The 15,129-nt window shown below is 44.7% G+C and overlaps 1 protein-coding gene across 4 annotated transcripts in view; it reads right to left on the reverse strand.

Annotated features, from left to right (window-relative positions):
* Positions 1-15,129, reverse strand: part of MEI1 (meiotic double-stranded break formation protein 1) — a 36,901-nt gene that overhangs the window by 17,823 nt on the left and 3,949 nt on the right. For 2 of the 4 annotated variants that reach the window (XM_064702308.1, XM_064702310.1), the window contains exons 4-16: positions 14,261-14,334; positions 13,389-13,494; positions 12,641-12,844; positions 11,319-11,449; positions 10,445-10,559; positions 9,533-9,649; positions 8,919-9,018; positions 6,296-6,430; positions 5,637-5,751; positions 3,985-4,103; positions 2,792-2,933; positions 1,305-1,416; positions 596-656 (exon numbers count right to left, since the gene is read on the reverse strand). In XM_064702308.1, the coding sequence (XP_064558378.1) occupies positions 596-656; positions 1,305-1,416; positions 2,792-2,933; positions 3,985-4,103; positions 5,637-5,751; positions 6,296-6,430; positions 8,919-9,018; positions 9,533-9,649; positions 10,445-10,559; positions 11,319-11,449; positions 12,641-12,844; positions 13,389-13,494; positions 14,261-14,334 (1,531 nt within the window). The remainder of the gene's footprint in view (positions 1-595; positions 657-1,304; positions 1,417-2,791; positions 2,934-3,984; positions 4,104-5,636; positions 5,752-6,295; positions 6,431-8,918; positions 9,019-9,532; positions 9,650-10,444; positions 10,560-11,318; positions 11,450-12,640; positions 12,845-13,388; positions 13,495-14,260; positions 14,335-15,129) is intronic. The other 2 variants (XM_064702311.1, XM_064702309.1) reach the window with 2 other exon arrangements.

The following is a 15,129-nucleotide window of genomic DNA, read 5'->3' on the forward strand; positions in this document are numbered from 1 at the left end:
GAAGTTCCACACTAGTAAACTGGACTAGGAGTGCTCTGTGCTTTGTTTACTTTTTAAATGAGGTACAGTCACAGGAAAGAGGAGGTAAAACATCTCTGCAGACCCACAGTGAGTCTCCCCAAATACTCCTCAACCTAGAAATCATAGCCTCTACTACAGGAGATCTTTTACAATACCTGCTGCTGAAGCTATCCTCCTTCCCCCCATTTCTAATATATCACCACACCATGAGGAACAACAACAGTGGTAGTAAATGCTTAGGAAGCCAGAGCTCAGATGGAACTGATGCTAGTGGTACTTCTCTTCAGAACACCTACTGATCTGACTACTCCAAAGTCAGGCTGCTCTATCTGTGCAACTCACGACAGAGCACAGAATTCTCACAATGCTGTGTAGATCCATCTACCCCCTACCAAACTGCTTCTCCCTTCTCCCACATCAAGCTCTTCCATTGTCAGTAACCATTTCCATTTTTCAGTAAAACACAACCATTCCTGAGTCTCTCATCTTGCCTAATCAGGTGTATTAGATAAGGCATGATCTCCTTTCCCATCTGGAAATTTTAGGCTCACTAACAATGCACACATCACAATACCTCTGTACAGAGCAAAATCTGGCCTTCAGCTCCAGTGTCAGTCGGATGAAGGACGAGGATGCTAGACAGAAAGCAAGACAGAGGTGTCAAAGGAGCACAGAACATGTATGATAAGAAAAAGAGTAGGCAGGTCCCATAACCACCCCCACACATCTCCATACAAGCCTGGTGAAGAGGGCAGGCCATCCCAGTAAGGATATACATATTAGGCTGCCTCTCAGAAAGTAAACTACTCCAAGTTTGTGTGTGAGGAGAGTATCTGAGGTTACTTTGTTTTCTCAGGAGGAGAAGTGAAGATTTGCCCATTTCACATGTTTAGAACAGAGGAATTGTCTACATCACCTCTCTGATGTGTGAAGGCATACATAGACTATACTAGGATTTCTACACAGTAAAACCCCCCAACAATTCCAGCATAATCCCTGCCTACAGGAACAGCCAATTCAATTCTGAATTATTCCAGAGGGAAGGATAAAGCTGACACAACATTCTTATCCAAAATGAAACCTCTCCCATCATCATTGCTAGACCAAATAACTTTTCCATCCTGCTGAACACAACTATGCACTCTATTCTTATTCATATAAACTTGTAATAGAATCCTGCACATGAAGTCTCAATGTTAGGCTCATTGCCTCAGTAATATGCAGTAGCAGCAAGTTCCACCAGTTAAGAGCACAGAGAACATGATCCCACAATCCCCTCCTACCCAGCTTCTTGGAGAACTTATTCCTCATGCTTGGCACCACTGTAAAGAGGGTACTGAGTGCTGAGATGAAAACCTCTGTCACTGACGGGCTGACAGCCCTTTCCAGATAGCTCTGTGGGAAGATAAATACATCAGGTGCACAAGGTGCTATAAACACTGAAGGCAGCAGCTTCCTTCCAGCCTCCTGCCTCCCCAGAAAGTCAGGTTTCTAAATCCAAACAAATGGAGTAGCAGTTCTTTTACCAAATGCCTGGCAGTAGAGCAGGCTCACAGAGAACTTTGAACACAACTAACTCCCTCTGCCAGCACTATGAGCTGTGCTGGTAACTCTGCAAGACATCCCACCAGATAAGAAACTTCTCCTGGATTCCAGCAGGCAACCAGTTAGGCACAGTGACTGACCCTACTGCCCACATTGCCCTGGGAGCTATTGCTCTTACAGGTCAGATGGATAATTCTCCTATACAACACAGGACATATGTTTAAGTGCAGCTGACCTCAGCAACATTTAACACCTGTGCCTCAGTGTTTCACTGAGCAGAGGCAAACACAGGCATTTGAGCTCTCTACACAATCCAGCCCTGAACTGTTTAGAACAGAATGACTCAACTCACTCTTGTTGAAGGTCACTGGACAATTTTCTCACAGTCCATTAATTTTTACCCAAGTTCAATGAGCAAGAAACAGAACACTGACTCCAGCTTTGCCAAACTGGACAGGCACTGCACCCTCCTGTCAGGGAGGAGAACAGCAGTGCCACTGCATCTGCCTACCAAGAGATTGATTAAGAAAACACCAACCAACACATCTCCAAGCTCCTAACTGCAAGATTCCATACACCAGTGCCCGTCACAAAGCACAAGCAAACTTTACTAAATGTTAGGAACCACAACAAAAGTCCCATTCTTTTGACAATTTGCTTGAAGTGTCTTAGGGACAGGCCTGTATGGAGCACTAAAGCACTCATGAGTCTCCACAGCTACTTTTTAAATCACATCACAGGCCTTACTGAAGAACAGTGCTCAATACTGCCCATGCAGACTGGACAGCCTCATCAGTACCTTCTGGGAAGAAGCACAGAAATGAAATTGCAGGTGCAAATCATGGCAGCTCTCTGGGACACAGGCAAGTTTTGAAAAAGTGGCAGAAGGGGAAACAACAGCTCAAGCACCCTTCCTTTTCTGACACATCTGGAGCTGCAATGGATGCCACAGCATGGTAGGTAGGCTATGGGATGGGACAGCCTGAAGAAAGACACTGACATCCACATGGAAACTTTATGAATTCTTGCACCCTCTGAGAGCATACACTGCCATTTGCATGAGCTATGCAATTCCATATTTGGCTGTGAAAAAATGGCAAATGCCACAACTGTTCTTGGTTTACTTGACATGTCCTCTTCCCCAAAAAACGATTTGTGCAACCCACTCTTGGTGCTTGACAGCACCTTTCCAGGTACCCATGGAACAGACCAAAAGAAATCCTACCATGACCATGGGGATGCAGAGACTGTCACAAATCCTCAACAGGAACTCAGAGAAGTTGCTTAGTGTGTCTTTGCTCTCAGAGTTGGGGGCAGTGAAAGCATTCTCCTGGGCCATGAAGTCACCCTGGAATTCCACTGCCAACCTACAAACACACAGTGGATAACAGAGGGAAGAGGAAACCTCCTCACTCCGTAAAGGAAGCCAGGAGATACTACATTTTAATCACAATTTTCACCATAAAGGACCCACAAACACTCAGTGGGTTGGAAACAGAGAAATCTGGCACTCACATTCAGTTACCTTTTGAGTGAAGCTATTAAAAGTCATCAAGGTTGCACAACAGTACACACTGGGAAAGGAAAACTTAGTTTCTGTGAAGAAAGCATGTGCTGTGGGAAGATCTGGTGTGGCAAGACTGGTTTTCAGCCATACCAGAGTGCCTGATGCACAATACAGCAAACCTTGTGAAAATCAGCCAAGGGACCATTCAGCTGATATAAAATCCATGACAGAACCTGAGTGCTCTCTAACACAACCCTGAGACTCTGGGTCAGTGCAGAAAAGCATGTCTGATTTTGACTGAATTATCTCAGCCAACCCAAGTGATGCAAGGCAAAAACTAATTTGGCCAGACCACCCTAAAAACTCATCCTGATTCTCTCTGATTCATACACAAACTCATCTACCACTGTCTGATGTGCAGCTAAGGGTGCCAAATAGCTCTGACCCAGCAGAAGAGGTAAAGTTGGTGTCTATAAACCCAGTTCCCGTAACAGGTCACAGACAGAGCAAATCCAAGGCCAGCATCTGGAGCAGATATGCATTTGTTAAATGGTTAATCCCCTCTGGCAGTGAAACCACATGGCACAGGAATCTGGTTTCACACATACCTTCCAATAGTTCTTACACTATCAGCAGCTTTGGTGAATTTTCAAGCAGCCCCTCAAAGCCCAAAGACATGAAATAAACTGATAGGTCCCAGGCAAATTTCATGGGAGACATATTCAGGTGTCAGAAAATTTTCACTATTAACACATACCCCTGACTCTGCTGTTCCACTGACCAGTGCCATGCACTGAACTCACCCGTGATATTTCTGTGGTGGGGCTGGGTGGAGGAACACAGTCACAAGGACAGAAGAATGGACAGACATGGACACACACCACCCACCCACCTTCCTGACTTGTCCTCACCTGCAAGCATTTCTGAAACTCTCCAGGGTATTGAGCAAGAACTGACCCTGTCTCTGAGGAACTCTCCCAAGATTTCTGTTTGCTGGGTGACTCTGAGACACTGAGAACAGGACATCACCCTGTTAAAGGAGAGAATCTTATAAAATCTTATGTCCACTTTCAGAAAAAAACCAGCCTTCTCCTCTGACACCAGCAGTAGGAGGAACAGCACATTGCACTGCACTCCTTCACACCACAGTTTTTTTACTACTGTGCTTTGCCCAGAGAGGGCTGAGTTAAACAGCTTGTGTGCTCTTCCTAGGGAGGACAGAGTTACAGAGCTATTAATTCTGCTCTGCCATCTCTTTAGAGTCTGTATTACCATGATTTGATCTAATCTGAGTTTTAAGCATTTCAGCTAATGGAGCTTTAAATTCTTCTAAGAAAACTTTGTGTTTTTAAAAATTTTCTTTCTTCCAAATACTGTTCAGACAACACAGAATAGTTCTTCTCCTTGCTTAGCAATGAAATCTTAGAAGTTCTTCTACTTTGGCTCAGAGTTTTAAGCAGCTATCCATGTACTAATTCTTGTTCCCACACAGCATCCCACTGAGTTAAGCCTGAAGCCAACTGAAGCGTCAGAGTTAATCATTTGCCCAAACTGGGAACAACTTGGAACTCAAAATCTGCCTTTAAGCCTTAATCTGTTGTGGTGGTCTTCTCCATAATACCAGAGGAGGGCACAGCTACACACTGGTGCCTGACAGTTCAGAACTCCTCCATTTCATTCTGAGATACCTTGGCAGAGGTATCATCATTTCCCCTTTTCTCCCTTTAAACACAGCCTGCATATCCTCACTATCTAATTTCCTTTCTGTGAAGCTCTAAATTCTGAAAGGGACACCCAGCTCTGTGTGTGTGGAAACTGACTGGCCAATGGGACAGAAAGCACTTCTGCCTTCTTCAGGCAGAGAAGGCAAATATCTGATACCATAGACCTTGGGTCTAAAAAATGTTCATCTTGAATTTTCTAAATTTCTAAAACATGTTCATCATGAGTTCTGCTACTCCTTTGAGTATTGAGGTGTTCTCCCCACTACTGGCATGAAATCTAAACCAACATGGCTCTAAGCCTACAGCAAGAAGGCTCAGCCCTTGTCCTTTCATTAGCCATCTGCACCTGGGGCTCTTCTCAGAAGTGCAGAGGTGCCAGCAGCACATCACACTAACCACAGATGCCAGGAACAGAAAAGGGTTTATAGTTCAAATCGTGGCTAACAACTCCCTTGCTGAGGGATCACAGTGCATATATGGTGACACTCTTGATCTGAATGTAGAACAAGAAATATTCATTGCTGAAAAAATAGATTGACCAATGCAAGGTGAGGGTGGGAAGAAGGGGAAGTTCAAATGGCTTTGGAGTACTGGACACATAAAGAAAGTAGCATGCTCAAGTAGTGCCCCACTTCAGAAGGATATCATTCACCAGCATCCACCTTCATCTGCTTCAAAGTCTGGTACCATCTCAAGGCAAGAGGATCAAAAGAAACAGCACAGAACCAAACATCCATGGGGTATGTAAGCAAGGGGATGGAACACATATAAAACATCAACACAGGAAGATCATCACTGTCCTGCTCAGTCCTACCAACAAGCAACAGCTTTTGACTTACTGCATGCCTCTTAATACTCTGTGGTGGGGAAAGGTCAGCACATCGCTTCAGCACTGCCTCCAGAAGCTTCTGCAGTTCTTCATACGGGACTGGAGGGGAGCTCACATGGTCCTTCCTTAACACGTGAAGACAAAGACAAGATGCACAGTCCCTGCAGGGGACATTCCACTAGGAAGGCAACACCATCAGAAATAACTGCTCTTCTGATGGAAATATGCCACTGCCACTTCTCTCCAGCAGAGCATAGTAAGGTCACAATATCTGAATAGTGTCTTCACCCACACATAAACACAAACACACCCCAAGTGCTCTGTCTGCTCTCACCACAGTCAGCAAGCCCATGACTGTTCAGAGTCTTATATTTATTATTCTTATCAATCTGGATGGGGCACAGAGTGACAAAGCCACAGCAGCTGCTGTACAAGCCTGCCTGGAACACTAGGTCCTTCCTGAAATTACTTGCTGCCTGCCACAGCTTCATTGCTCTGGCAGCTTTCCTGAGGTGGGTGGGAAGCTGGCTCTGCTGTACCCACGCCTGCCTCAGCCACGAGTCCCACTGCAGAGCACGTTCACCCACACAGCCACAGGGGAACTGCAAAGCCCGAGATGGTATCAACAGATCTATCTGAAGAAAAGTCTGCAAATACATTCCTGCCTACCTCAGGAAAGCAGCCACAGCTTTCACAGCCTCCACTGCCACCTCCAGCACAGGGCAGTTCACTGTCTCCATCAAAACATCAATGGCTTCTATGCATACACCTCGGTTGGTGAACAATTTGATTTCCACTGGTTGCCTGTGAAGACAAAACAAAGCAAGCAAGGAGAACGTTGTCAGAGTTAGGTAACTGCAGTGCCCTTCCCTCATTTCAACAGATGGACAGCTGAGCCATGAGATTGCAGCCATGTTTGTCAGTACTGAGAGCCAGCTGCTCTCAAGGAGGTACTCTCACACTTGAGCAGGTAGAGGGTTTGCTATAAAGAGGAAATTTCAGCCAGTCTAAAGCACTACCATGATAAAACATCCACAACCTGGATAACTATGTGACTACTCGAGAACACTGTCATGAAAAGCACAATAAAAACAAGCCTTGCAAAATATAGTGACCTCTGTGCCTTGGACTCTATGTTCAAGCCATCTGCTCTGGCATTTGTCAGTTCATCTAGCAACTTATATTTTTAAGTATACAAGCAAACATCACTGTCCTAGAGGATAATGCCATGAGAATAGCTTCTTTCACTGCACTCCTTATGCCAGATGCTGCCAGGGCAGGAACCTTCACAAACTTGAAAAGTAAACAGGAGAATAAACACAATCCAACTGCCTTGACAATCCTCCTCAACAGTGAGCATTCTGGCCATCTGTGGCCCAACACCTTTGAGCATTCAGCATGAGAGCATGGAGGGACAAGAGGCCATTAATCCCATTATTGGACAGAGCTGTGTAAATGGCAGACTGTGTTCATTTGGCTCCTGGCAAGTCAGGTACAGCTGGGGAGGCAGGGGAAAGACAGGCAGCTACATACACACAAGAGGCACAAACAACCTGCCAGAGGGTCCCTCCAAAGTGAAGCAAGAAAAGCAGCACAGCATGACAGAAGCCAGATTTGGGAGCCAAAACTATTCCCTGTTATTCAATTTTCACAGTCATGCCTAACTGAAGAAAGCCCAGAGTACATGCTCTCATGCACAAATGGGAAAGCAAAGAGAACTTCAGTAGAAATTACACTAGTAGGCCAGTTATATGGCAAAAAGAGAACAGAAGAAGAACCACTCTTTTTAGTCACTCAGTGGGATGGAACCCAGCTTCGCAGCCACCTCACATTCTGCTGTGAGAAAAAACTGTGAGGTGGGCAGGGCAAGGAAAAGGACTTGTGGAACTCAGGCATCAGGAGCCAAGCCACAAGTGAGGCACTGAACTTCCAAGTTGCTTCTACTCACACTGGGTGATTCTATTAATCCTCTCTATCTCCTTTCTTTAATCACTGACCTTCTGAAGTAAAACACATCAGGAAGAAAAAAGTCTTCACTGACTCATGCAGGGAAGAAGGGATGGAGGAGTACTGCTGACTCATTCAAGCAGCACAAACCCACTTTCAAGATGGTGCACTGTGATATCTTTGGGGCCTGGGGGGAAAGTGTGAAGGGCAGCACCCTTCCAGCTTCCTGCAACCTCTCATCCTTGGGCCCCAAACTGCACCTGTCACTTTGATTATGCTGGGAGAGACAAAGGTCACTCCAGGGAGAGCTATCCAACATTCCTGATATACTGCCAAGGGGAGCAGTACCTCCTGCATGGACCTCACCAGAATGGGTGGCTCACTTACACAAAAGAATCCAGCTGCAAGCTAAAACCAAGATGAGAGGTTCCAGCACAAGATCCCTTTCCCCATTATGATATAATTTTAAATAAAACATGATTTCTAAGGCAAAGCTCAGAGAAACAGAATGGGTGTATGAGAAAATGAGAGCAACTGCACAGAGTGTTCTCTTTGTTTTACAAGCATAAATGCTGTAATTAATGTTCCCTATATCCCAGTTTCTCTTTTTGACAGATCCCACACTGGCATCACCACACTGTTCTAGCACTGTTGCTTTTTCTTCTCCTTTTTACCCTGCCACTTGCCACAAAATTGACTATGACATTTCCAAAATTCTGCTCAAGGGCTCTCTTGGGGGATCTAAGTGACAAAAATGAGACTCTGTCACTAGCATGACAGGATAGGAACAAGATCATAAAGGCAAGAACAGGAAGCACAGAAGAAAAACAAGCCAGTATATATTATTTCTCAGCAGAAAACAAGAGGAAAAAAGTGACAGAAGACATTAATATTTCAGCCTAGAATTTGTTTTTGCAGTTTGAATTTAGCTCAGATGATGATAGAAGACCAGAGGCCATGGAATTTGCATACTTTGTTTTGTCACAGAGGCACACTTAGCAGGAGCTGGCCTGCTCACAAATGCCTGGACCTTCCTGGCCTTGTCTCCTGCTCTGTCTACAGCTGAAAAGAGATTTAACCTCCCTAACTGGCAAGGAAGCAGGACGAGGAAGATTTAGTGGTGGATGTAAGCACAAACAGGACAAGCTGGGAGGTTTGGAAACAACCATCAGGCCTTTCTTTGCAAGAATAAAGGAGATGAGATTGTTCAGCACCATCTTTTAAACACAAAAGCTCTTGTGTGTAGATATCTGGTCTTGGAAGAAATTCTTAAAAGCAAAAGCCTCACAGTCTCCATTTTGGAGTACCAAACTCTGCCTGCAAGCCTGACAGGGTACTCCCTTACCGTTTCAGTATTTCAGTGAAGAGCAGGAGCCCTTGTTTGTGCAACTCCACGTTGTTCAGCAGCAGGACACCTTGGAGACTCCTCACCAGAGATTCAATGCCTGTACACGTTAAGAAAAGTCACAGAAAGGCTTTTAATATTCCAGATTCCAGAATGGAAGCAAAATTAATTTATAAAAGGAAGAAAGATTTGAACAATTATTCTTGTGAGCTACTGACAGAAATAACTGTCCAAAACTGTTGCATGTTCACTCACCTCCCTCACAACATGCCTCAACCTTCACTGCTGGAGATAAGTCTCAAAGAACAGAAGGAATTTAACCATTTTTCCTAAATCCACTCTTGTCATATCCACAGAAATACTTAATAGTAACTCAGAGAGTGACAGTCATGATAACTGGTTATTATAATGAATTAGTGCTCATCAGAAACTCATTGGGACAATGACACTATAAATTCAAGCTATGTTGGACATCACAAACATGCCTGATAGGAACTTATTTTCAGTCCTTTATCCATCCTGACTGGAAACTGTGGTTGTGTGTAAAGTGCTGGAATTCAGCTGGAGGCACAGGAATGACTGCAGTCACTGTGCCAGCAAGGCTGATGACTCACCATACACAGTGTGACACTTGGAGAAGAAAAGGCGCTCTTCAGTCAGGAGGAGTAGGCAGCAGTACACTGACCAGATGAGGATTTCACTTTTGCACAAGAGACACTCAAAGAGGAACTCTGCAAACATACCCACACAAATAAGGTCACTCTGGTAAGAAGCAGGCTGCTCACAGCATGGCCCAGCTGCTCCTAGAACAGAGCAGAGGAAGGAGGAGGAAACGAGGAGACATAGCAACAGCCACAGGGAGAAGGGCTGTACCATGAAATGGCAGGAATGGAGAACATATTCTGAGTAGATGCTCAGGGGTATGCTAATCTTCAAAAAGAGGTGACTGGAGAGCAGAGACCCATGGGTAGGCATCTTCCCAGCACAAACTCAGTAGGAAGGAGCTGAATTGTGGATTTAGCCTTTGGCACAAACGAAAAGCTACAAAGCAAGCTTTATCACATGATGCAGTGACCTTTTTTTCCTCATGACTTTTACATCTCCCAAATAATTTGTATCATGAAAGTATTTCTGTCTTTTGGGATTACAGAGAAATAATAAACCATCTCCCATAGCTGCATTCTAAAGCTAAATCCTAGATCAAAATCTGAGCAAACTTACAATATTTAGTGGAATGAAATGGAAACCAGTTTGCTTCAACTTGTATCTAAGGTCCTGCAAGAAGGACCCTGACCTGAATTATTTGGCCAAATTCTGGAAACTTCATTCTGCCTGGTGACACCTGCTTCTAAACTTTCAGTTAAAAACACGCTCTCCCCTTCTACTCCTAAAATTACCTGGTACAAAATGGCCACCACATTATGCCATCAGTGGATTTCATGGAGCCAGCCTGACTCCTAAACCAAACAGCCAGGAGCAGATTTGATACCGGGGAATGAACAATAAGATGCTACTGCATTGTTCACCTGGGACATCTGCATGGATAAAAGCAGGAGCATATCTGCTAGGAGAGTGAACCAGCACTGCAGCCATACAGTGAGAACTCGCTGCCTGTAACATCTCATCTCTGGTTAACAGGAGCTGTTGGGAAGCAAACGTCAAAAGGAGAAAGGAAGTCAGCTATGCAGCTGTGAGTAGGACACAGTTTGTTCTACTTTTTAAAATTTAAAACATAAATTAAGGTCTCTCTTTCGGCATTTATTTCACAGATTAAACCTGCTAAGGTAAGATAAAACACTGAAGCAAAGAGACTCAAAAAAGCACATGAGAACTACAACAGAGTAGAGCATGAGTAAGAATAGTTCTGCCCCCAGGCTTAGTCATGCTAGTGCTGCATGTGCTGTATCAGACCTCAAGTGTAAATGAGTAAGATCAGCTAAGGCCAGGAGTAAAATTTTCCCCATTCCAGGATGCAGGCATGAACAAGAAGGCGATCAACAGAGGTACCCCTATTGCTGGTTGGGGTACTATGTACAAATTACAAAGGGGATGGGACAAGCATTAATACACAGACCATTGTTCTACTTGTCCTTTTTACTTCTTACATAATTTTTCTGCTGACAAATCTTATAGGTACTATTTAACTCTAATCACAGTTCTGCAGTCTCTAAAGCTTACCTTTTCCAGCTTTCCCAAAACCCTCTGATCTTAAACATTCCCACATCCCCATTTCTCAGTGCAGCTCTATTGCTGGTGTTGGTAACAGAACACTCTGTTATGAGTGATTATAAACATGATTATAAAAGCTTTTTTATATATACAGTGCCTCAGATAAAGGTTCATTACAGACCAGCAAATTATTTATGTGTACCAACAATTCACTACTACTTCAGCAATCACCTTTTTGAGAACAAGTGGCAGTGGATTTTCCCCTTCTAAAAAGTCAGGGTTCTCAGTCTCCTCCTCTGTCTTTGCATTATTCATAAGAATAGATACAAAATGGTCAGATTTCAGCAGCTCCTTTAGCAAGCCTGCAAAAGGAAGAGCAAGAATGAGCACCATATAGAGCAGCACAGTGAGGGTTATATTAACACACAAGTATTTACAGACTAAGACTTGTTGCCAACTTCTTCCCCTCTCCTGGAGGGCCCCACGTCCAATTTAGGGAGCTTCTTTTCATTGTGTCCCCAGATGCTGCCATGACCCCCATGTCTTGCAACCCCTTGTTGCTGACACTTTTTGCTGGTCTGATCTGCCCTGTGTTCCTTCTCAGAGTCACATATGTACAGGGGTGCATCTCAGGAACTCCCTACTTGCATTATCTTCTGTTAGTAAGCACACCCTAAACTGTTTCTTGGGAGAGCTCTTAACCTGCATTCTTCTCCAAGCAGTCAGTACCCCCAGTGACAAGACATTTTCCCTAGAACACTTCCCAGAGAACAGGCATTTATCTTCCCCTTCTATTTCCACAGGCTCTTACAGAACCAGCTGTGTTCACCTGAAGGATACCCACACTCCAAAAAGCTCCCTCAGAATAGCAGTATAGATCACTGCTACAGGTAATGATGAAAATCATCAGTACACATCAGTACAAATTCACAGGGGTATTGTCTCAGCTACAGAATTCTACTTTCAAAGGAATCATAATCTATTTCTAGTAGTTGAGTAAATAAGCTGAGGAGCAATCCATAAGAAGGAGCAATTCCTGCTTGTCTCCTTCTAGAAAAATTAATTCCCTGGATGGTTTACAAACAAGTGATGTCAGAAAGGCTAAAATTGTGCTCCCCAGCAACAGCTGAAACCTGCAGTTGGAAGGATAACTGCAAGAAAGTGCCACTTCCACATTAGCTCTATATCTAATTAACATAATTAACATTTTTTAGACTCCATCCCACTGCTCTACAAAACCCACCAGCCCATGCACAGTATTTGCATTCAGACATTTTGAGGGATGATCAGGCCATAGCACAAGCTCTGAAGAGACTGAAGATGAGCCAGTGCTGGGCAAATGTGAGGCATCAGAGAACACAGGGGTCTGGGGGTGCTCAGCAGCAGGTCTGGGCCACTTCACCGGAGCAACAGAAGGGACTGATGGCTTTGGACAAGCAGCATAAAGATCCTCTACTGAACAATCTACACTAGAGCATCTAAATCAGCCAAGGATTTCTTCCTCATTCTAAGCCTTCCCTCGCACCTTGCAGTTTCTCTCAGCAATGCCTTACCCAAACAATTAACCTGCAGCTCCTTTGTCTGGGCACTCCCCAGAGTATTCAAGAAGACACCACACAGCCTTTCTTCAAAGTGTCCTGAGAGCCGTTCTGTGCCAGCAGGAGAGGAGTACAGCTTGCCATACAAGTAGCAGACAGCAGCTTTTATACTTTCATTTGGGTATGTCAAGCCCATCAGCAGATGATCCACTAAATTATCTAGCATGAGGAACAGGAAGAGCAAACATTCACTGACATTTTAAAAGCACCAACCTATTTCCCTTGAAAACTTACAAAAGCCTACTGGCCAGACTGGTGTGTGCAGGTTAATGAAAGCCACAGTCAGGTGATGTGCTCAGCACCATCTGTCCCTCTGAGCAGAGAGGTACAGTAATCAACAGCCACCAGAGCTCACTGTTCACCATATGAAGATCCACCATCCCAGCTCCCTCCACAAACAGTTCAGCTTGCTCACCAGACCCCCAAGTACTGGATCAAGATAAAAAAAACCTAAGCAGATGTTGCCTGTGAGGCAGACCCACAACCCCAGTTTGCAGAGGCTGCTTTTGCCTGGCTAAAAGCATGATTATAAAAGCTGCTATGAAAGTTCTGACCTGTATCCCAGGAGGCCTGAATGCCACTCTGACTTCTGGACAGGCTTCTTTTGTGACCTTCATGAACTCGTCATGGGGACAGGGGAGTGCATGCATGTGTACTAGGGCTGTGAATGCCACCCTTCAGTGGGACATGACACACTACTCACTGTGCTTTACCACCACTATTTCAGCAAAGCCTGGGATGGCATCTGCCAGCTTGCCCAAGAGAGAAAATGTGGGCAGGCTGCTTCTCATGGTATTTGCTTTGCACAGCTGTAGAGGAGACAGAGAAGGAAAATGTTTCACTGATGAGGACACAGTCCAAAGGCAGAAATGCACCCAAACCAGCAACTTCTCAGTGATGCATAATCTTCCAGAACAGGATCTTTTCCAAAGATGGGCCTTCTTCACCACTTGGGATAAAGCACAGGGAAACCCCAAATACCACACTAAGTCTCCAAAACATCTTTAAATTAATTCAAGGAATTGCTTGCTTGCTGTTCCTTTTCCTCTTTCTCCCCTCCACCTCTTACATGAGCAGACTAATTTCTCACCACTTTTGCTACTTCTCTTTTTTTGTACCCTGTGGGACCATCATAAACTTAGGAATGAGGAGAATGAGAGCCTATAGCACAGGTTAGGAAAGCTCCTCATATAACTGAACAGTGAAGTAGGAAAAGAAGTATCTGAGGAAACCACACAGCTGCATAAGAGTACCATGAAGCCCTGTGGCTGCAAGACATCATGAGAACAATATAAAAAGTCCATGGTAGAAATTAACACTGCCAACATCACAGCTGGGAACTGGCATTAGGACATCCTAGATCAGAGGGGATGGAGCTTTGAGCAACCTGGTCTAGTGGAAGGTGTCCCTGCCCATGCCAGGAGGGTTGGAATTGGATGATTTTTAAAGTTCCTTCCAACCCAAACCATTCTATGATTCTGTGATCCCACTGCTACATCCCAGTCTTGCAGGGCCACTCATTCCTCAGCCTCTGAAAGACTGGAAGAAAGGGGAAGAGAACTCATCTTCACTGACCTCCTTCTGACTTTCATCCAAAATGCAGTATAAGTACTGTTCTGACTTCAGCTCCACAACAAGCCTCACCAGAACTAGGCAGAGAAAACAGGATCAGTAATACACACACAAGAGCACTCACAATCCATCTTCCATGGGGCTTTAGCAGACCAGTGAGCAAAGAGCTCAGGAATGAAATGAGCCCAGATGTGCTGAGAGAGCAGGGCTACAGCAGCATTCCAGCACTATTACCTCTGATAGCCCAGCTCAAGCTCTCTGGGGCATCATTCCAGCAGCCCTGCTTCAGCTGCACTACAAACCATGCATGGAAATGAGCTGCAAGTGACAAACTGAGCCTCAGGACAGCAAGTAAACATAAGGAATCAAGAAAGGAAGGGGGGAAAAAACCTAGCTTAAAAGCATAAAAAATTATGGTAATTGAATAGACCAGGCTTCCTACTGTATGAAAACTGGCCTTTAAAAATGCATCCTTCCAGTGAAGACATCAGAACTGAAACTGCTGAGGATCCTTAGATTCACACTCAGAGCTCCTCCTTCAGCTGCTACTGTCCCTAAGATAACTGAAGTCTATCAGCCATTCCTCCCCACTGCAGATGTCCTACACACCTTACAGAAAGCACAGTGCCAGTCACCAGAGTGCTGCTGGTCACTTCCTCAGCCCCAAGCAAGTGCTGTTACTATTTTAAGATCTCTGACAGCTCTGTACTAATAAGAGGAATCAGCAAGAAATTATGTTTTCCAGGCAGAGGCAACACATCACCTGGAGTTTCCCTAACCAAATCTCAAGGGAGTTGCCTGGTGCTGGCAGGCTGCCTGTGCCTCCACACAGAGACCAGCAGGCCAGCTGCAGCAAGCAAAGTTCTTCTTCC

The sequence above is a fragment of the Zonotrichia leucophrys genome, chromosome 1A (genome assembly GCF_028769735.1).
Source record: "Zonotrichia leucophrys gambelii isolate GWCS_2022_RI chromosome 1A, RI_Zleu_2.0, whole genome shotgun sequence".
NCBI classification, from domain to species: domain Eukaryota; kingdom Metazoa; phylum Chordata; class Aves; order Passeriformes; family Passerellidae; genus Zonotrichia; species Zonotrichia leucophrys.